This window comes from Podarcis pityusensis, assembly GCF_964106645.2.
Source record: "Podarcis pityusensis genome assembly, chromosome: 9".
NCBI lineage: Eukaryota > Metazoa > Chordata > Lepidosauria > Squamata > Lacertidae > Podarcis > Podarcis pityusensis.
This window is the reverse complement of record NC_138034.1, coordinates 77246724-77269197: the sequence shown is the minus strand read 5'-3', so window position 1 is coordinate 77269197 and position 22474 is coordinate 77246724. Positions and strand designations below refer to the sequence as shown.

At 50.2% G+C, this 22474-nt stretch overlaps 2 protein-coding genes across 4 annotated transcripts in view; both read left to right on the top strand.

Moving 5' to 3' along the window:
• Positions 1-7735, top strand: part of RAB11FIP5 (RAB11 family interacting protein 5) — a 68124-nt gene extending 60389 nt beyond the window's left edge. The window contains exons 5-6 of the mRNA XM_081020659.1: positions 3886-4078; positions 4827-7735. Of these exons, the coding sequence (XP_080876785.1) occupies positions 3886-4078; positions 4827-5042 (409 nt within the window). The 3' untranslated portion in view covers positions 5043-7735. The remainder of the gene's footprint in view (positions 1-3885; positions 4079-4826) is intronic.
• A 4926-nt stretch (positions 7736-12661) lies between these two features.
• SFXN5 (sideroflexin 5) overlaps positions 12662-22474 on the top strand; it is a 95895-nt gene continuing 86082 nt past the window's right edge. For all 3 annotated transcript variants that reach the window (XR_013990480.1, XM_081021095.1, XM_081021094.1), the window contains exons 1-2: positions 12662-12766; positions 19709-19777. Coding sequence is in view for 2 of the 3 variants with exons in the window: in XM_081021095.1 (XP_080877221.1) it covers positions 12710-12766; positions 19709-19777 (126 nt within the window). In the remaining variant the exon portion in view is untranslated. The remainder of the gene's footprint in view (positions 12767-19708; positions 19778-22474) is intronic.

Genomic DNA, 22474 nt, shown 5'->3' with positions numbered 1-22474 from the left:
TCACACACTCCTCCCCTGTACTTCCAGCACAGGTCATATGACACTCTGAGCTAACATCCGGTGCTCAGAACAGAGAATAGGCTCCACCTTTTCCCCAACAGTACATCTGCACTGTTTTGCATTCCAGCCATCTGGAGCTGGCTTTTGCCTTGGTGCTTTTTCCTGACACTTTGGGCAAGTAGCAGCTGCTGTAGCCTACATAAATAGTTTCTTCTGATCCTTAGGTATTTCTGTACCTAAAATTCCTAATCAAAAAGCTTCAGGGTTGTTGTTTTTTACAAAAGTTATTTTTAACATTTTTTCCAGCTCATTAGAAATCATTTCCCAATATGCTTTTTTGCACTCCCTCTTCTTGCCTCTGCCATGGGGTCTTTTTATTTGGGGTGGGGGGTCGGAGTTCCCTGGCAGCTGGCACTCTGTGCCCACTCTCCTTGGCTTTGCCAGCAAAGCTCAGGGTGGGTCCCTTGTGGTTGTGGGGAAACAGCCCCCTTCCCTGCCCCACAGAGTTGGCTGCTAGAAGGGGAAGCTTATGGGGGCGTCACCCACCCCAGGGGGACCAGAGGAGACAGAGGCAAGCCGGCAGCTCTCTCCCAAGCATAGAACTGTAGAAGTGGAAGGGACCACGAGGGTTGTCTAGTCTGACCCCCCGCAATGCAGGAATCTTCCGCCCAGTGTGGAACTCGAACGCTCAACCCGGAGGTTAGAAGTTTCGTGCTCTACCAGCTGAGCTGTCCCACAGGCCCTGAACAGAATTACTTTGGGAGCGGTGGTGAGGGGGCTTCCTTAAAAAGGAGGGTGGCCGTCTTGCAGAGCTGGCTAAAGAGTTTTTTGGGGGGGAGTGCAGAGGATTTTGGCTGTGGGGGAGGGTCAGGTTTGCTTGGAAACAGAGCTTTGTATTCCTGTCTTCGCAAGGAATTTGTGGAAGTTTCCTTCAGTGGACGAAACAAAGATGGGGGGGGGGGGTTGGGAGGAGGGGAGGCTGGACAAGGAAGAGCCATAGTTGCCTTCCTTCCTCTTCCTCTTCCTCTTCCTCTTCCTCTTCCTCTTCCTCTTCCTCTTCCTCTTCCTCTTCCCTTTCCTTTTCCTTTTCCTTTTCATTTGACATTTTCAGTACTTCTATCTTCTAGACCAGGGGTCAGCAACCTTTTTCAGCAGGGGGCTGGTCCACTGTCCCTCAGACTTTGTGGGGGGCCGGACTATATTTTTGGAAAAAAATGTGAACAAATTCCTATGTCCCACAAATAACCCAGAGATGCATATTAAATATCAAATCAATCTTTATTACGGTCCAGAGACCCAACAAATCGTTACAAAGCAATGCACAATTCAGACAGCCTACCTCCAGGTTAAACAAGCATTTTGTTCAAAAGATAGGGATCATTGGTTCTTGCAACCACCGATAAAAACTTCGCCCCTGCTAATGTTCTAGCGTTTGTCCAGTCTTCCAATAGGAACCTGACATAGTGAGCCTCTGATTTTCCCGGGAAAGGGACCAGCAAAGGTAATATCAGTTCAGCCCCGGTTTGCTCATATTTCACACAGTGCAGCAAAATATGTTTTATGGAATTGATGTCTTGAGCACAGGAGCAAATAAAAGGACACGTTCTACTCATGTAAACACACGCTGATTCCTGGACCGTCCGTGGGCCGGATTGAGAAGGTGATTGGGCTGGATCCGGCCCACGGCCCTTAGGTTGCCTACCCCTGCCTTAAGACAGGATTTGTGAGCAAAGAGACAATGGGGAGGCTTTTCCATTCCCTTCCTCCTTGCAGAGAAATATTTAAGGCGACTGAAAGCGTCAAAATGGCTTTAGGACTGTTTTCCTGTACTTTTTCCAGACACGTGGTTTATATATTGATGTATTTGTTGTTGTTTTTTTTAATGATATTTATTAAAATTTCAGAGAAAAAAAGAATTACAGAAAAACAAAAAGTAAAAATACAAGAAAAATACAAAATACAGAATAAAAGAATAAAAGACACTTAAAAAGAGAAAAAAGAAAAATGGGTCAATCTTTCCATAGCTTACATTCATATCCTTGTTTCCCTGACCTCCTCATACCTCCCTTTTTTGTATTCCAGTTCAATTAGTTAAGTCAGCAATTTCTTTCCCTCTTTATTTTCTCATCATCCTTTAACTTAATATACTATAAATTTTCATCTATTAACAATCCTTTTTTACATACACCTTTATAGCATTACTGCTTAAACCACCTAACTTCATTCCAACATCATTCTAACATTCATTAATTTTGCAATATTTCTGTAAATAATCTTTAAATTTCTTCCAATCTTCTTCCACCAACTCTTCTCCCTGGTCTCGGATTCTGCCAGTCATTTCCGCCAGTTCCATATAGTCTATCACCTTCATCTGCCATTCTTCCTGGGTGGGTAAATCTTGTGTCTTCCAATACTTTGCAATAAGTATTCTTGCTGCTGTTGTGGCATACATGAAGAAAGTTCTGTCCTTCTTTGGCACCATTTGGCCGACTATACCCAGGAGAAAGGCCTCTGGTTTCTTCAGAAAGGTATATTTAAATACCCTTTTCATTTCATTGTAAATCATCTCCCAGAAAGCCTTAATCCTTGGGCACGTCCACCAAAGGTGAAAGAATGTACCTTCGGTTTCTTTACATTTCCAGCATTTATTATCGGGCGAATGATAGATTTTTGCAAGCTTGACTGGTGTCATGTACCACCTGTATATCATTTTCATAATATTCTCTCTTAAGGCATAACATGCTGTAAACTTCATACCTGTGGTCCATAACTGTTCCCAGTCAGCCATCATTATGTTATGTCCAACATCTTGTGCCCATTTAATCATACCAGATTTCACCGTTTCATCCTGAGTATTCCATTTCAACAGCAAGTTATACATCTTTGACAAAATCTTGGTTTTGGGTTCTAACAGTTCTGTTTCCAATTTTGATTTTTCCACCTGGAAGCCAATTTTCTTGTCCAAATTATATGCCTCCATTATCTGATAATAATGAAGTCAGTCTCGCACTTTATTTTTTAGTTTCTCAAAACTCTGCCGTTTCAGTCTATCTCCATCTTGTTCCAAAATTTCCCAATATTTCGGCCATTTGACCTCCATATTGAGCTTTTTCTGAGCTTTCGCTTCCATCGGTGACAGCCATATATTGATGTATTTGTTTGCCTTGTACAGTTAGGAACATTTATTTTATATACAAGATCTTTAAATTCCTATAACAACCCCGTGAGCAGAAATTGGGGCTCTCAGGTGTCTCTGTATTGGGGGGACACCAGGCTGCTCCCCGTTCCTGAAAGAATCGCAGTGGGGATCCAGAACACTTTTACTGGTTGTCCCCATCCCCAATTTTCTCTATTATTTCTAGAACACTTTCAGAACAAAGCATTGCCTAAAATTAACTGCAGGCCCTTGCTCACAGTTTACAGGCTAATGGACAAGGACAGGAAGGGGAGCTGATTCAAAGACAAGAGCCATCTAGTCCAGGGGTCCGCAAACTTTTTCAGCAGGGGGCCGGTCCACTGTCCCTCCGACCTTGTGGGGGGCCGGACTATATTTTGGAAAAAATAAAAATGAACGAATTCCTACACCCCACAAATAACCCAGAGATGCATTTTAAATAAAAGCACACATTCTACTTATATAAAAACACACTGATTTCCGGACCGTCCATGGGTTGGATTTAGAAGGCGATTGGGCCGGATCTGGCCCCCGGGCCTTAGGTTGCCTACCCCTGTTCTAGGAGTTTCCCCCCAGTGGCTTTTGGGTGTGTGTCCCCCCTTCGGCCGTGTGTGTGTTTTGGGGGGCTCTTGCTGTGCAAACTCCTTGGGGAGGGGGAGATGCTGTTCTGTGAGCCTGACTCTGCTGCTCCTGCCGCTTGTCTCTTGCAGCCCCCACCCCGTCAAGCCCATCAGCAGCTCTCCGGGGCCAGCCCCCCCTCAGGAGGAGGAGGAGAAGCAGAGGCCAGCAGACAGCCTGACCCCTGTCCGGAGCGGCGGCCGGGAGCGCGAGCCGGGCAGCGCCGTCAGCGTCACTGCGGGGGGAGCGCCCACCTCCCAGCTGGAGAAACCGGAGCCCAAAAGGGTAAAAGGGGATGGGCGGGAGGGTTGGGGGATGTGGGAGAAAATGCACCAAGGGCGGCAGAGGTGGGGGCTCTTTCCTGGGGGGGGGCTTCCAGTGTCCTTGAAGAAGAACCTTTAATTTGAAGTGTGTTCATAAGAAGAGCGCGCAGGACCAGGCTGAAGGGGCCCACCCAGTCCAGCACCCTCTTTGCACAGGGGCCAGCCACAGGGGAGACCCAGAAGCAAGGTTCCTGTGGCAGGGAGCTCCATAGTTTAACCCTGTGCTGCGGGAAGAAGGGACTTCCCTGCATCTGTCCTCTTGGGCTGGTAGATTATTTTTGTGCCCCCTTGGGATTCCCCCCTGTTTCCCCCTCCGCCACGGGGGCCATTCTGCCTCAAAAGAAGACCCTGCTCCGACAGATCCCATAGCGCTCGCTTTTCCCAGGCCCAGTTCCTGGAAGCCCCCTGGCTGCCTCCTGCTGCCCCACCAGAGTGCCCCGCTGGAGGCAGAGCAGCCTGGCTTGGCCTTCCTGGGGGTGGGGGGGTCTGAAATGGGCCCCTTTGGCCTCATCCAGCAGTCTCTCCTGGTGTTCCTAAAATTCTCCTCTGTGAATTTCTGCCCCCTGTGCGACATTATTATTATTATTATTATTATTATTATTATTATTATTATTATTATTATTACTATTGCTTGCTGGTCTTTGTCCTGATGGAGAGAAAGGTCTTGCTTCTCCGCTGACCGCAGGCCCCTCCCTCTGTCCCCCCCCCAGGACTCTTCCGCGCTGGATCCGTCCGCCAAGTATTACCACCTGACGCACGACGAGCTGATCCAGCTGCTGCTGAAGCGAGAGGCGGAGCTGAGCCAGACGCAGGATCAGGTCCGCGAGCTGGAGAACTACATCGACCTCCTCCTGGTGCGCATCATGGAGCAGTCTCCCCGGCTGCTGCAGATCCCCCTGGAGGGGGAGCCCAAGGCAGCCAAATAACGCCCCCACCCCCCTTTCCACCTGCCACGCCTCTGCCCTCCCCACTCTTGAGTTCCCGGCCCCCTCTCCTGGCTCAAGGTGGCCCCCCAGGAAGGAGAGGCCCTGCGGAAAGGACCCTTTGCTTCCGGACCTCTGGGCCACGGGCAACCGGACGCCAGTGTTTGTGGGATGCAGCCGGTTTTGAGCAAGACGCCGTTCTCTGGAGAGTCGCTCGCCTCCTGTCCTGCAAGCTTCGCGGTCCATCGCAGCACCCGCAGTTACGCCCAGGGCTCGGATCCGCTCCCCGTCCCCTGGGATGGTGACTCTGGCTGGCTGTTGGCTCCCTGTCGGTGGGGGTGGTGGGTGTTCCTTTGGGGGGGAGCCAGCCGACATGGCCGAAGGATGGACTGCGAAACCAGGGAGATGGATTGTGCAGGAAAGACCTCCTGGTGGGCCGAGGGCACGGCGTGCAGACCCCACCACTGTTCTCCTTGAGGGCTAGCATCGCCCAGCCTGCGCCAACCACTCAGCACCTCGCCAGGTTCACCTGCCCCCTGGGGGCAAGAGAGGGGGCTGCCTAGGACTTGGGGTGCTGTCCTGGCCCAGCGCCTGGCACTCTTTTCATTGCATGCTGGAATAAGTTGCAACCCGTCTCTGCCTCTGCCTGCCTGCCCTCTTCCTTCTCTTTCTCTGCTTGGGGTGGCGGCAGGGACTTGGCAGGAGGGCACCGCAGTGGCACCTCGTCCTTTTTGCACCCCCCCCCACCTGCTGCGATAATCAGAACAAAAACAGTGTGCCTTTTCTTTCGCGGGGAGGACAAATGCGCCGGAGCATCTCCAGGCTTGTGCGCTGCGTCGATCGTGGCAACTCGTGCGCTGCAGACCAGCGGAAGCACACGGGGAAATGTCCTCAGGCAGGGCAGGGGGGCTTGGCGTCATCGCCAGAAGCCCTGGGCAAAAGTCTCTGGGTGCCCAGAGGAAGGAGGACCCTGCTTCTTAGCGGGTGACCAAACGGCACGGGACCAAAGTGTGTGGTTCCTTCAAGGTGGCTTCCTCTTCTGGGTTTCCTTCTCAGACCTGGGGGTGCACTCAGGCCTTGCAATGTCTCTGCTTTGCCTTGGGGTGCCCTGGCCCTTTCCTGCCCCAGGAGGAGACCTGTGCAGCCTGCACCCCCCCCAACACACACCTGGCCCTTGGGGAATGGCGATGCCTTCAGGGGGAGCTTCAGCCCTCGGTTCCATCCCTCACGCATCCCTTGCACATCATCCCTTGCGCATCTCTCTGCCCTTAACGGTGGGCTGTGGATTTTTCCTGGTCCAGAAAGGGGCTGGCAGGCTGCGGAGAATCCTGTCCGCTTCTCCCAGGGTTGTGATAGTGGACCACTGATTCTTTTCTTACTCTGCCCACCTGGGGAGTGCTATATCCTTCTCCCCCCCCACCCCCCCCGCAATGGCTGCAGGGGGGCGCTTTCCCCCTTGCCCCCCCACCTACAGCCTCCCGGTCAGCTCGCCTGCCAGCCACAGCCTCCTTCCCTCCCCCTTCGGCCGCTCTCTATCCGGGCCAGCTAACGGTGGAGGAACTCTGTCCGGCCTTTGCGTTGCCCCTTGGTTCAGCTGCCCGCGGGCGATGGAGGAGCTCAGCAGAAAGGTTGTAGGCCCTTCTGGCCTTGGCATGGCTTGGAGAGGAGCCTTTGGGCAAGGAGGAAGGAGCGCCAGGGACCCATGAGGTGGGCTGAGCCAGGGCGTTCTCCGTTTGCCTTTGCCAAGAGAGGGGCAAGCCTGTTGGTTGCCTGCCTGTGTGGAGGCCTCCATGGCCCACTCGCTGCAGGAAGGTCGTTGGCGCTGAGCTCCGGCCCCTGAGGTCCTCTGACCCCCCCCCCCCCAAGCTGCCCAGCCTCCTTTCTCTCCCCAGGGAGCTGGGGCTGCAAGGTTCACCCATCGACTCCCCGGATCCCGGTGCCAAAAATGCGCAGCTGCCTTGCTCCTTGTCCCCCTCCTGGAATTGGGGTGCTGCTGCCCCCCACATCCTTGTCTGGAAGCTTTAAAAGGGGAGGAGAGCCGGCTGCCCCCATCCCAAGACGGTAGTTGTTGGGAAGGATTTTCAGGGGCGCGTTTTGAGAGGGCGGGGGCATATTTCTGGATTTGCAGGGTCTTCGCTTTTGAGGGTGGTTCTCATCAACAGTTTGCCTCCACGTTTCTCACGTTCTGCCAAATAAGCCTCACGACCCACCGCAGGTTTCTTTCAACCCGGTGCCCTTCCAAAGTCACGGACTGCAGCCCCCCTAAGGCTTTTGTGGGCACCGGGTTGGGAAAGGAGAAATGTACCATTCAGTATTTCCTGGGGGTTCTTACCTCCTGGCAAGAGTTTCCTTGCAGTGTTCTGCGTGGGGCCGGTTGGTTTCGTTTAATTGTTCGTTTGTGTTCCTCTCCTGGCCCAAAGGGCCACCGGGCAGCGCCAAGCAAACCGTGTCCCAAGGAGAGCAGTGTTAGTTAACGTCTTCCTTCCCTTTGAGCAAGTTTGGGAGCACCTCTGCCCCCCTCCACCCCACCCCACGGGGGAATTTTACTCCCAGTCATGGGGTTCATGCTGAGGTGCTCACTTGTATTAAGAATCTCATTGGGTGATGTTTGTTTAAAAAGAGGGGGGAAAGCTTGTTCTGTTTTAAGCACTTTAAAGGAAAAATAAAATAAAACGGTTGGATTTGTTGCTTAGAAATTCCTGGCTTGCCTTTTTATTCCCATGCCCCAAATCCAAAGGTTGCAGTGGCCTCACAAGCCCCACACGTAAATGGGGAGCTCCAAAGTTGTTACGCTAGAACTCAGAGACATACAGTGGAGCAGAATGTTGTAAGTTTCAAGACAGCTAAAAGAAATTACGCAGTACGATAATCTTTATTGTCATTGTCCCATACAGAACAACGAAATTGAAAAAATCTACATAAGACATTCAAAAACCCACAAGCCTGCTATCCCAGCCTGGTTAACCCCCTAAAAATACCCCATAATTGAATACAATACACTCCCATAGAGACTACCTTACACTGCGTTTAAAACCAGAATTGCATTTGGATAGAAACTGTTTCTCAGGCGGCTAGTCCGAGTCTTTATAACCCTGTACCTTCTTCCAGAAGGCAGAAGCGGAAAGAGATCATTTCCGGGGTGCACACTATCCTGCGCTATCTCTGCAGCTTTCTTATGGTACCTGGAAGTGTAGATTTGATCCAAGGTGGGAAGAGGGCACCCAATTATTCTCTCCGCTGTTTTTACAACCCTGGACAGCATTGTTTTTCCCCTGACCGTGCAGCTCCCAAACCACACACGCAGACCATAAGTTAATACATTCTCCACAGTACAATGGTAAAATGCCATCAACAGGTCCTTGGAGAGATTGTTTTTCCGGAGGATTCTCAGAAAATATAACCTCTGCTGTGAGTATAAGAGTTAAACTACGGAACTCCCTGCCACAGGAGGCAGGGATGGCTGCCAACTTGGATGGCTTTAAAAGAGGTTCTTAAGCTAAAGATGCCATGGGTCCCACCCCACACCTTGGAGGGGGTGGCAGAGTGAGGAGGGGGCAGGCCAGGCCCAGCCTCTGCTGTTGTCTTTGCAGAATTGGGGGGGGGGGGGACCTAACATCCTGCTCCTCGCTTGTCCCAACAGGAAGCAGCCCACTCCCAATGATTGGCGTGTCGTCTTTGTGACAGGTTGCCTAATTCTTCCCAGCTGGATTGGGGGGGGGGAGGTTCCCACTGTGATGGCTTTCAGCAGGTGCCCCACTGGGCTGCAGCTAATCCAGGGGGATGAAGGGCTGAGAGGGAGGAAAAAGCCCCCGCCCAGAGTTTTAAAACTGACAGGCCAAATCGCGGCTGAACAATGCGAGCAGGTGGTCAAGATCAGGGGGTGACCTGCGAGAGAAGCAGGTGCTCGGATCCGGGATGCCTGAACACGCCTGGGCCGAGCCCAGCGCCCCCACCCAGCCTGCTTCACCCTTTTGTCTGGGAAAGGGCAGTGGACCCCCCCTCCAATCGCTCTGTTTTCCCAGGTGCACAGAGATCCCTCTTGACGCTGAACCCCAACCCATCTCTTCCCCAAAGGGTGCCCGCCGACAGTGTTAGCACCCACCTCCCAACATGGGCTTTCCAGAGGGCTCGGCTTCTTGGGGGGGGGCACAGTGCCCCTTCCCACCCAAGACTGGCAGGCTGGCCCTGCTGCCCTCTCTGCAAAGAGCTGCTCCTCTGGCAAGGCACCCGCAAGCACCCACAGAAGACCTTGGGGTCAGCCTTTTGGAAAAGGCCAATGCCCACGTTGCCCAGCCTCCTGGGCTCACAGTGGCCACCAATAATAATAACAATAATATTTTTTTATTTATACCCCGCCCTTCCTGGTTTAAAAACCGGGCTCAGGGCAGCTAACAACAAATTTAAAACAATTATAAAAGCAACATAAAATACAGTATAAAAACATGAATAACAATAAAAATCAAAAATCAATTAGATAATCTCCAGGGCTAGCTGGCTGAATTGGTCCTACTTGGGCCAGCGAGGAGGCCAGGGGAGAATTAGCTGTGGGGTCTCAGAGGGGGTGATCTTCATAAAAGGGGAGGGGGGGAAGAGAAGGGAAATAAAAGATCAGGCTGAATTCAAATAAAGGCCTGGCGGAATAGCTCTGTCTTACAGGCCCCAATGGAAGGAGGTTAAATCCTGCAGGGCCCTCTGTCTCATAGGACAGAGCATTCCACCAGGTTGGAGCCATCACTGAAAAGGCCCTGGCCCTGGTGGAGGATAGTCTGGCTTCCTTAGGGCCTGGGACCTCTAAACTATGGTTATTCATGGACCTTAAGGTCCTCTGTGGGGCAGACCAGGAGAGAAGGTCTGTAAATACGAGGGCCCTAAGCCACAAAGGGCTTTAAAGGTCAAGACCAGCACCTTGAACCTGACCCTGTACTCCACCAAGAGGTCCATAATAGGAAGCCCAGAAGCAGGATCTGAGCACACCGTTCTCTCCCCTCCTATTTCCCCCCCTGCATAAAGGGGAAAATCCCTTTGCTGACTCCTGCTTTCCTCCCATTTCTCTCTCCAGCCCTTTTCTGCAAGGGCTGGTGGCTGAGAGGAAGGGCAGCGGGAGCCTTCAAGTGGGGACATCAAAACATAAAATGCCCCCCATCCTAAAAACCACAAGTACAGGTGAAACTTGAAAAATTAGAATATCGTGGCAAAGTTCATTTATCTTGCCATTCCTTTTTCGTTGGCAGAGTTTCTTTTTTCCAGTTTTCAGCAGTTGGGATCCTTGCCGCTCCTGTGGCTCCTTTTGTACCGCTTTTTGATGTAGATATTATTTTTTTATTTCTCTTTCTTTCGAAAACCAAATAAAAAGATGGTTAAATAAATCAATGAAGAGAATTGGGCGCACAGGAGATGGAGGGAGCGTGTTTTCCGCTATTCCGTGTTGGCTATTTGAAGATTAGTTGCACTGCAGAAGGCATGCTGGGGAGACCACACATTACAAGGAACGCAAAATAACTTTAGCTACGGTTTAATAACAAAAACTCTTTTTACATTAATTATAATACATCAATAAGAACGACCCATCCACCAGGGTACTGAGAGAGCTAGGTGCTGCTCTTTATATACTATACCAAACAGCTTAATTACCACAACTTAACAGCACCTGCTTCCCAGCTGTAAAACTTGTTGTTGTTGTTGAGTCGCTTAGTCGTGTCCGCCTCTTCGTGACCCCATGGACCAGAGCACGCCAGGCACTCCTGTCTTCCACTGCCTCTCGCAGTTTGGTCAGACTCATGCTGGTAGCTTCGAGAACACTGTCCCACCATCTCGTCCTCCGTCGTCCCCTTCTCCTTGTGCCCTCCATCTTTCCCAACATCAGGGTCTTTTCCAGGGAGTCTTCTCTTCTCATGAGGTGGCCAAAGTCTTGGAGCCTCAGCTTCACGATCTGTCCTTCCAGTGAGCACTCAGGGCTGATTTCCTTCAGAATGGAGAGGTTTGATCTTCTTGCAGTCCATGGGACTCTCAAGAGTCTTCTCCAGCACCAGAATTCAAAAGCATCCATTCTTCGGCGATCAGCCTTCTTTATGGTCCAGCTCTCACTTCCATACATCACTACTGGGAAAACCATGGCTTTAACTATCCGGACCTTTGTTGGCAAGGTGATGTCTGTGCTTTTTAAGATGCTGTCTAAGTTTGTCATTGCTTTTCTCCCAAGAAGCAGGCGTCTTTTAATTTCGTGGCTGCTGTCACCATCTGCAGTGATCATGGAGCCCAAGAAAGTAAAATCTCTCACTGCCTCCATTTCTTCCCCTTCTATTTGCCAGGAGGTGATGGGCCCAGTGGCCATGATCTTCGTTTTTTTGATGTTGAGCTTCAGACCATACTTTGCGCTCCCTTCTTTCACCCTCATCTTCATTTTTAGCTACGTTTTAATAACAAAAACTCCTTTTACATTAATTATAATATATCAATAAGCATGACCCAGCCACCAGGGTAAGTAATTACCACGACTTAACAGCACCTGCTATACTGCTTCACAGCTGTAAAACTAGGTCACGTTATTTGCTCTGGCCCTTAAAGAAATACACATCTTGTGGACCAATAATGAACCTTCAAATTTAAAGAGACCATTCCACATTCTGGAGGGTGGGCTCTCCTTCCTCAGAGGTTTCCAAGCAGTGGTGGAAATCCATGCGGAGTGACATGGATGCTATCAGCCTGTGGCACTGCTGAGGTGTTATGGAAGACCAGGAAGCTTCAATAGCAGCCTTCAGCTCTTCTGCATTGCTCAGTCTCATGTCTCTCATCTTTCTCTTGGCAATGCCCCATAGATTCTCTATGGGGTTCAGGTCAGGTGAGTTTGCTGGCCAATCAAGCACAGTAATCCCATGGGCATAGAACCAGGTTTTGGTACTTTTGGCAGTGTGGGCAGCTGCCAAAGTCCTGCTGGAAAATGAAGTCAGCATCTGTGGAAGGAAGCATGAAGTGCTCCAAAATCTCCTGGTGGACAACTGTGTTGACCCTGGACTTAATGAAGCACAGTGGACCAACACCAGCTGATGACATGGCTCCCCAAATCAACACAGACTGTGGAAACTTCACAGTGGACTTCCAGCATCTGGCATTGTGTGCCTCCCCATTCTTCCTCCAGACTCTGGGTCCTTGGTTTCCAAATGAGATGCAAAAGCTGCTCTCATCAGAAAAGAGATTTGGGGAGGTTTCCAAGCAGTGGCTGCTGGCCAGGGATGATGGAGCTGCCATCCCTGCATTGCGGGGGTTGGGCTGGATGACCTCTGGGGGTCCCTTCCCACTCCAGGCCCCCCCATTCCGGCAGGCAGCCCGGCCTCCCTCCTCCTCCGGCTGATGCAGCCCCTTGGCCCCCCGCTGCTGCCTCTTCCTCGCCCGGCCAGCTGCGCGATGCCCGGCTTCCTAACTTGAAACTACATTTCCCACCATTCCTTTCGCGCAGCCCGGGGCGGAGCGACGTCGGCCGGAGGGACTACATTTCCCGTCATGCTCCTCCCGTACCTGAGGCCGCTTTCCCCTCTGGGCGGCGAAGGACTACCCGCCCCAGCATGCCTCGCGGGGGCTGCGGTGGGCCTCGTCCAATGGGAGGCGGTGCTGGCGGAGGGGGCGGGGCCAGGCGGCGCAGGAGACTCGCTGGCTGCCAGTGGCGCCGTGAGGGGATGGCGGAGAGCGCGGGCTTCCCGCCCTTCCAGCTGGGGAGGCCTCGCTTCGAGCAGGTGGGCGCCGCCGCCGCCGCGTCGCGAAGGGCCGAGGGAGGGGAACGGGGAGGGGGGGCGTCTCTGGGGGGGGGGTCGCCGGGGAAGAAGCGCCTGCCTCAGCAAGCCCCGCCCCTCGGCGGCTCAACGCCGGCGCTGATTGGGCCTCGGCCACGCCACTCGCCCGCTTGAATTCCCGCCCTTTTTCGCTGGCTCCGAACGCCGCCCGCTGATTGGCGCTCGCCTGGCTCGGTGCGGGCTGGAGGCGGGGCTTCTGCTGGGCTCTCGCCTGGGGAGAGCGGCGGCGGCCGGCGGGACTCCCCGCCACAAGATGCGACGCCAAAGGGCGGACCCCGGAGCGGGGGGTGGGGGCTCTCTGGCATTAAGCGGGTCTCATCCCGCGACAGCGAAGTGGAGGGGGCGAAGGCAGCTTGTGAGCGGCCAGAGGCGTCTCTGGAGCCTGGGTGGGAAATGGGGGTCTCGAGCCCGGACATGGTCGGATCCGGCCGGGGGCTCGCGGAGGGTGGGTGCTGTTCCGTTGCTCCCAGGGCACTTTCCACTCTCTGAAACCCTCGCCCTTGAAACTTCGATGCCAGCGCTGTTGTCTCATCCATCCTTATCCAAGAAAGGAGACCTGCAGTCTCTGAAGAAGGGGGCATGCGCACGGAAGCTCGTACCAGAACAAGCTTAGTTGGTCTGTAAGGTGCTACTAGACATTTTTTAATTTATTTTTATTTCAAGAAAGGGGATTTTGCCTAAACATTAGGAATAACTTCCTGATGGGAAGACAGAGGAATGGACTCCCTGAAAAGGTGGTGGTGGTGGTCTCTCCTTCCTTGGAGGTTGGGCGGCCATCTGTCAGGGATGCTTGAGCTGAGATTCCTGCATAGCAGGGGGTTGGGCTGGATGACCCTCAGGGTCCCTTTCAACCCTTCAATGATTCTATGATTCTAAGGTACTTGGGGAAGAAAAAGGCAGCGGTTACTGTAGCAGGTAGAGAGCATGGATCTCCTGCCCACCCCTCTATCTTCTGATTCCCTCCCTCCCTCTCTTTCTTTTTTCTTTTCCTTCTCCTCCTGCAATGAGGCTACATTTTAATATTTAATGTTCCATTATTTTAATGTTGTATTTTATTTTTGTTTTTAAGTTGTAATCATTCTTCTTGTTTTTATTATTGCTTGTAAGCCGCTCTGAGCCCGGCCTTGGCTGGGGAGGGCGGGGTATAAATAAAAAATTATTATTATTATTATTATTCTGTCAAAGGGTAGCTGAGAAACCTTGGCAGTCCCTTTAGTGGCATCGTTTATACATCCGTATAGGGCAATGCTTTTATTTAGTCAACCAAAATGGCACGGAGGCATTTGATGTGCCCATGGAGCAGCCCCAAGTAGATGTTCAAACTGTAGCGCCCCCCCCCCCCCCATGCTTTGCAAGGTTGCAGAAGGACGTGGGTTTAAATGCAGTTTATGTGGAAGAGTCGTACCCCAACATCATCTGCAACCTTGCAAAAGATCCCAGCCTGCCCCTGTCAAATCAGCGCAGGGCACCAAAGGGTTAAGGGGTGCCTTCCAGGCAGAGATTGCATTCTGCTGCTGGTGAATTTCTAATTTCTCTCTCATTATTTAGTATTTTCCAGGTGGGGGGCAGGGAGCTACCCTGGGATCCATGCCCATAACTGCACCCAGAGCACTTTGAACAAGTCCCCCTGTGGTTCTTCATAATACACAGATTTTTGCTGAGTTCTGTTCCGTTTTAGGAGCTGCAGAATTGGGGTTCAGCATCTGAGCCTCCATGCTGCCTCCACTGCTCTGGCCATTGCCTTATTCACAGCAAGGAGGGTTTTTTAGGGGACATTTCCGGCAAACCGTGCCTTACGTTCAGTTAGTATATGCTCATAAATGCTGTGTTGCCCTGGTAGGGTCAAAGTCCCAATGCAATAAGTGGATCACTCAGAACATCATGGCATTTCCTCCTGACCTTGGAATGTCTGAAAAGACCTGTTGAATTTCCTTTAGACAACCCTCATTTCGTCACACGGGACTATTTGCTTCTCGCTCTGGGCTTCTTTTGGTCCTTTGCCCGACTTTTCTGGAGGGCAGCTGAAAGCCTTCCTTGCACGTAGACCGGCCATGGCTGTGAAGGATTTTCACTTCCAGGTTTTGGATTTCTGAATAGGTGGAACCAGGACAGTGAGCAAATCGCATGGGTGGTGGTGGGTTGAATGAGACAAAACTTGCTTGGATGTGGCTCTTAGATATCATAGATTTAACTGGAGAAAGTTCATATTTGTGAGAAGTGCAAGGGACGTAGGCCATCATTATTCCCATTTTACAGATGGGGAACTGAACATGAGACTCATTGCTTGCCCAGCTTCCTAGTCTGGGGGCAATGCCGATGCCTCTGTGTTCAGCTCTCTGGTCATTGGGCAACACCAGGCATAGGCAAACTTGGCCCTCCAGATGTTTTGGGACTACAACTCCCATGAGCCCTAGCTAACAGGACCAGTGGTCAGGGATGATGGGAATTGTAGTCCCAAAACATCTGGAGGGCTGAGTTTGCCTATGCCTGGGCAACACTGACCCTCCTTCTGATAAATAAGGTGGGGAGAGGACGTTGTAGCATCGCTGAGGTTTTAATGTACCGGCAAGCTCCCTTAGTGTTCCTGCTGCTGTGGAAAGGCTGCAAGTTGCTTATTTCTTGGAAGAGAGGTTAGCCCTCTTCTGCAGTCTGGGAGGGTCAGTTAAGTCTTGGCTTCTTCCTGCCTCTTAGGGCTGTGAGCCCAAGTCCAGTGCGCTGGTCCCAGTTCCATTAACCTCAGGGGTTCTGGTGCAGGGAGAACACTAGCCCTTCCCGTGGGTGGAGTGCATTCTGAGTGTGTGCATAACGCATCATGTACATCATTGCAATAATCCTTAAAATAAAAGTTAGGTCAGTGTTGTTATCCCTGTATGAGGTGGAGCTGGGAGAATTATGGGCTTGCCTATGACCACCTAGGGGGTGAGATACAGGCTCAACAGGGCTCATAGATAGAATTGTAGACTTGGAAGGGACCTTGGGGGTCATCTAGTCCAACCCCCCACAGTGCAGGAATCTTGCCTGCATGTGTCCCTGAGTGGGCTCGAACCACCAGCCTTCTGATTAACAGCTGGGCACATAGACCCATTACGCCAGGGCGTGCTGCTGCTGAGGACCACTGGCCCATTTCTGGCAGATTCGCCTAGGACTCGCTGGTACCTTGGATTTTTGCAAAGAGGCAGCCTTGGCCTGATCCTGCAAGGTGCTTCTCATATCAGAATCTCTGGGTGCTGGTGAGTTATGCTTTCAGTGTGAAAAGAGCCAAGTGTCCATTCTTGATCTGGGACCTCAAAATGTGTTTGGGACCCATGAGGATTCTAGAACAAAGCAAAGGCAGAACGTGAGGCTGGAGTCAGGCTACCCCTGTCCTTCACCAGCTCTCACATTCCTGGCAGCTGTGGGATCTTTATTACTATTTGCAAAACGCTCCATACTGCCAACTTTAGGAAGAAATATCATGGTAGTGAACAGCCTGGAATCAGTAGTACAATTGCATCCCTAAAACGAGTCCTGGAAGGACTCGCCCTCACATTTTGTGGAAGCGGCTTCTTCTCTGGGCAACAAATGCACAAATGGAAAGTGCTTTTTCTTACCCCTCTCAGCATCCACCTGAGTGTCTGCTGAGATCGCAAGCAGCCCTGGCAGCGCAGAGCTTCTGCGTCGATTCCGCTCTCCCCGCCATCTCCAAAAACAAGGATATTTGGCCTCTTGGGGCGAGGAGACCTACTTTCTTGCCTGCGGAAGCTTGTACTTGAGAGGCGAAAGGAGGCAGCGCCCAGGAGAAGCAGCCGTGCCGTGCAGCTGGTTGGGAAATCTACGAGGAGGCTAAATCTTTTGGAAGCCACAGTTGGGCTTCCCTGCTCCTGGGAGCTCCATTGTGCCCCAGAAACAACACACTGCAATATGAAATGTAAAGCCCTTGATGCAGATTAGAAGTGTACCTGATCAACGCCACTTAGCTTTGGTTAGACTGCCCAGGAGCAGCAAAGTTTAAGAGGTTTTCCTGCCCCACCAGGCCCTTGCAGATATCCCTGAAAAGGTTACAGACAGACCTTTGGTGAGGGGGAAAATGCGCAGAAAACTATGGTGACTGGCTTGTGCACTGCATTGGCCTGCCTCCAGGCTTGAATACAGTGGTACCTCGGGTTAAGAACTTCATTCGTTCCGGAGGTCCGTTCTTAACCTGAAACTGTTCTTAACCTGAAGCACCACTTTAGCTAATGGGGCCTCCTGCTGCTGCCGCTGCACGATTTCTGTTCTCATCCTGAAGCAAAGTTCTTAACCCGAGGTACTATTTCTGGGTTAGCGGAGTCTGTAACCTGAAGCGTCTGTAACCTGAAGCTTCTGTAACCCAAGGTTGTACTTGCAAAAAGCCCGCTGGTTAGGGTCAGGAGGTCCGTTGTGGACGGAGAACCACCTTGGGCAGATTTAGCACCCAATGCTATTCTTTGAAGACTCTTCTGGTTGAGATTCAAGAGTGCTTATGCTGCGCTGGAGAGACTTGGCAAATTAGTCATGGCCCGCAAGGGAGAAGGACAAGGAGGGAAAGCAAACTCACTTGTCAGTTATTAAAGAACAGTCCTTACCAAGACCAGCTGGCACAGAAAGAGCTCATGGGCAGAAGGCGCCTGCTGGAGCAGGCCTTTGGGCAAAGCATGGTGGGGCGAGCCCTGCCTCTCCCCTTTCCCATTGAGACAGCCTGGTGGCAGGGCTGTGGCCAGGTAAGGCTCAAGGTGGAGCCAGCCTTGCTTATTTCGCTCATTCTCAAAGCAGGACATGAAACGGGAGGGACTCCTTTGTGATGCATCGATCAGGAGACCCTCCGCAGGCTGTGTGGGAGTGGGCAGCCCAGTGCTGCTTTCCCACCCTCTAAACCTGTGGCTGAGTCTGGGGGTGAAATCCAGGGGTCTCCCCCTGCCCTTGGGCCATGCCCAGGAGCAGGGCTTTGGTGCCAGCTGGGGATGCCAGTTACTTTGGGTCATTTCCTGATCAGAGGTATCTCACGAAACAGCCGAGTGAAACGCACCCATGGGCACCCTTCAAAGTGTGAGGAATGCCTTTCCTTTTGGGCTGGGGCTGGGATGGCAAGGGTGCGCTTGGGGGCGAAGGGCACAGGTGGCAGGCGCAGCCTCCATGCTGCGTAGGACAGGGAGCTGTACCAGCCATCAGAGTCGGCTTCATCCTGACAGGCATCAGGCACTGTTTTGTCTTCTGCTGCGTCTCTGCTCAAAACTAATTTATTTTATAAAAAGATTTTTTAAAATTAGTTTTGTTGTTTGTAAGCGAGCCAAAGCTGTTCGTGTGAGGGGGAGAGAAGCCGGAGGTGTTCCACACCAATTATAATGGTGGTGGTTGTTTTTTTAACAGAGTTTTCCTTCTAAACTCTCCATGCTTGGTCTGGGCGTGGGAGGGAACGAATGTCACTGCGGTTCTTTGTGTGAAGAGACGTGCAGGAACCCCGGAGTCAGAACGCTCCCAAGTGGCTCACGCAGAGGGGGACTGTGGTGCTTGTTTGGGGTTGGGTGGGTGAGGGCTGTACCACTTTTGTGCTCTTCCCAGTGCCTGGCAGCTAGTAGGAGCATCCTGCCTCAGAATCATAGAATTGGGGAGTTGGAAAGGACCCCAAGAGTCATCTAGTCCAGTCCCCTGTAATGCAGGAATCACAGGTAAATAATCCCTGACAAGTGGCCTTTCAGCCTCTGCTTAAAAACCTCCAAGGAAGGAGAGTCCACCACCTTCTGAGGGAGTCTGTTCCACTGTCCAATAGCTCTTGCCCTCAGAAAGTTCTTCCTAATGCTTAGTCGGAATTTCCTTACTTGTAACTTGAATCTGCTGGTTTGGGTCCCAGCTTCCAGAGCAGCAGAAAACAAGCTTTCTCCCTCTTCCATGGGGTAGCCCTTGAGTTATTTGAAGATGGCTCTCATATCGTTTTGCCCAGACGCTGAGGTCCAGCACTGAGGGCCTTCTGGCAGTTCCCTCACTGCGAGAAGCAAAGCTACAGGGAACCAGGCAGAGGGCCTTCTCAGTAGTGAAGCCCGCCGTGGGGAACGCCCTCCCATCAGATGTCAAAGAGATAAACAACTACCTGACAGTTAGAAGACATCTGAAGGCAGCCCTGTTCAGGGAAGTTTTTAATGTGTGACATTTTAATGTATTTTTAATCTTTGTTGGAAGCTGCCCAGAGTGGCTGGGGAAACCCAGTCAGATGGACGGGGTACAAATAATAATAATAATAATAATAATAATAATAATAATAATAATAATTATTATTATTATTATTATTATTATTATTATTATTATTATCATATCTCCTCTCCGTCTCCTCTTTTCCAGCCCAAACATACCCAGCTCCTTCAAGCGCTCCTCATCAGGCTTGACCATCTTGGTTGCCCTCCTCTGCACACCACCCCGCTTGTCAACATCCTTCCTAAATTGTGGTGTCCAGAACTGGACACTGGACTCCAGGTGTGGTCTGACCAAGGCAGAATGTCGTTGTCCCTCCTGCCTGGGGACATGCCATATGCTGACAGCTTTCCCAATGGTCTCATCATGGAAGGGAAGGCTATCGATGGCTTCTGACCACGATGGCTGAGAGGCAGCGAGGCTTCGGACTCCCCGTTTCTGGGGACCAAAGGAGGGGAGACGGCTCGTGCACTCAGATCCTACTTTCTGTTTTCCCACAGGCAACTAAGTGTTCAACCACGCTGAGAACAAGGTGCTGGACTGGATGGGCCTTTGGCCAGATCCTGAAGGCTCTTACGTTCTTATCCTCAGCATGAAGTGATGGGAAGCAGCTGCCCCTTCCTGCGTTTCCAGCAGTGAGAGAGGGGGTTAAGAATGCCTTGTGTTCCCGCCACGTCTGAGCTCTGTGCCTTTCTGTCTTTGCAGACTTCGTTTTACGGAAGGTTTAGACACTTCTTGGACATCATTGACCCCCGCACCCTCTTTGTCACTGAGGTAATGTGTGAGCGTGCATGCGTGAGTTTGCTGGGTAGTTCTCTGGCCTTGTCTTCAAAACGATGATGGTGATTCATTTCATTTCTGTACTACTTTATATTTTTAATTTAAAAAATCCCAAAGCAGTTTACAACCCATATTAAAACATGAAATAAAACAATCTAGCACAAAATGTTACTGAAGAAAGTCACATATAAGGTATGCATTCAAAGCAACGTATTTAACAAGAAACTAAAACTTTATCTTAAAGATTTCAAAATGACACTTTACGAAGGAAATCAACTATAGAATGCATGTTTAACGTAGCAAAATTAATAAAAGATAAATCTTAAACATTTCAAGGGAGAACATTGCTGTAGGAATTCAAACATAAAATGCACATTTAAAACAGCATAATTAGCAAGAGAATCAAATATGTTCTGAAGCACGGAACATGATGCTACCATGTTCCTAGGAAATCATATGTTTTAACTATGAGCTCTGATGCCTGGCCTTGCAGAATCAACATGGAGGGAGCTCTGTGCAGGTGCCAGGAGGTGTGTGGGGAGACACTCCAAGATGTGCAGAAGAACTAAACTAAACTAAACAAAAACCTGGGAAACCCCAAAAGGGTGCCAGTAAGAACTGGGCACGCTTATGCCAGCTGTTTGAGGAGAAACCAGGCTGGAAGGGGAACAGGGTGTGTGTGTGTGTGTGTGTGTGTGAATCCTGGAAGAGTCCATTGTTGTCTGGAACCTTGAGCAGGAGCGACTCCACCACATGGTAACGCTTGTTGCTCTTGTTGTTCTTACATTTTATTACCTGCCCTTCACCTTAAGGACCCAGGGCGGGTTATAACAATTGAAACCCAACATTAATATTGTTGGCATCCAGCTGTCTCGGGATACAATGGAGGAGTCCGTCTTTGGGGGTGAGGTCAAACCATTGCAGGTTGCAGCCCTTGCTGTGGCTGTAGAGACCGCTATGGGACAGACATGTTTTGTTGCATCTGGGGCAGAGGAAGGCAACCGCTTGGGCTGCTGCAGTTTCTTCTCTCTGGGCTCCTCCCAGCGGTCATTTCTCTTCTGGTCACTGCTGTGGATGCAGGATCTGACTGGCTTCAGGTGTTGTGGTCATCTGAGACACAATATTACACAATATAAAAAACAATATGACATAAATACACCAAAATAATGTGAGTCCTAAAAATATACACCTCAAGTATATATTGAAGAGGGTGAAGAGATGCATATTCAGCATCCTTTGTTTTTTTTTAAAAATATTTATTACTTTTCCAAAAAAATTTAAACACTAAAAGAAAAGAAAAAACACATACAATACAATACGTTAAACTAACAAAACAATGCAACAACAATAAAATAAATCAAATTTCATTCAATATCTTATATTTCATTTACTTATTTCCAGCGACTTCCTCCCACCTCCCTTTTTGTATTCTACTTCTATTATTTGTTTCAGCAATTCCTTTCCATCTTACTCTGTTTTCTGTTCTATAATTATCTTAACATATTCTTGCCATACTTTCCCTTTAATTTTCTATTACTCTATTTATACTTAATTCCTTATAACATTTCTACTAGAGCCATGTAATTTCATTCCAACATTTTTCTAACATTCCTTAATTTTACAATATTTCTATAAATAGTCTTTAAACTTTTTCCAATCTTCTTCCACCGACTCTTCACCCTGGTCTCGGATCTTGCCAGTCATTTCCACCAATAGTCCATCAACTTCGTCTGCCATTGTCCAACACTTCGGTGTTTTCAAGAAGCAACCATTCTCTCAACCAGCAAAAGGCAGATGGTTCATAACGAAGTTTAAAGGTCTGGCAGGGCAGGTCCACCTCCTTCTTTAGCATCCATCAATTTCTTAAGCTTAACTCAAGGCTTCCTGCCCTGCCAAACAGCTCTAGGAGCAACCCTCTGCCACCTCCTGAGACCCTCCATCCCATCCAGAACTTGCAATGTTTGGAACAAAAGCAACATCCCCAGCAACACAGCAGCCCTCATCCCCACCACAATAACTCGGCCCAACAGTAACAACTTCTGATTTGTCCATATTTCCAAATCCCCCTTCTCTTCAAACCAACATCCTTCACAGTTGTCCTTAAGCAGATTCACATTTTTGGCGGTCATACTAACCCCCAAATACCTCTCTTTCTCAACCGATGTTAGTCCTGTTGCCTCCTGAAACTCTGTCAGGCTTTCCTTTTCCAATTCAGATAGGACTCTGGTCCTCAAATTCATCCGTTCTTCTTTAAGTTCAATCATAACGAATGTCAGTTTATGTTCATCAAGTTGTCTTCGTATGGATGGGACTCTCCTCTCCAGTTGTATTACTTTAAATTCAGCAGCAAGGGTTTTTTCCCTGGTTTCATCTGCAGTTTGCCGTTTCAGAGTAGATTCCTGTATCAGTTTCTGGGTGGTTTCTGAATTGGTATTCACCTTTTGTCCCAAGTTATTTAAACTTTCTACAATTAAATCAGTTTCAATATTTGCAACATCCAATTTCACATTTATTGCATCTGTTTTCTTATGGAGTTGTTCCAGCGAATCGTTTATTTTCAATAATGCAGCCACTAAGGCCTCCTCTGTCGACATCCCGTCTGTTTTTTCCTTTCCGTTTGCCATAACACTTAAGAGATTCAAGGTCAATTCCAAAGTCTCACACTTTTTTTATTGTGCAGCTGGAAATTGG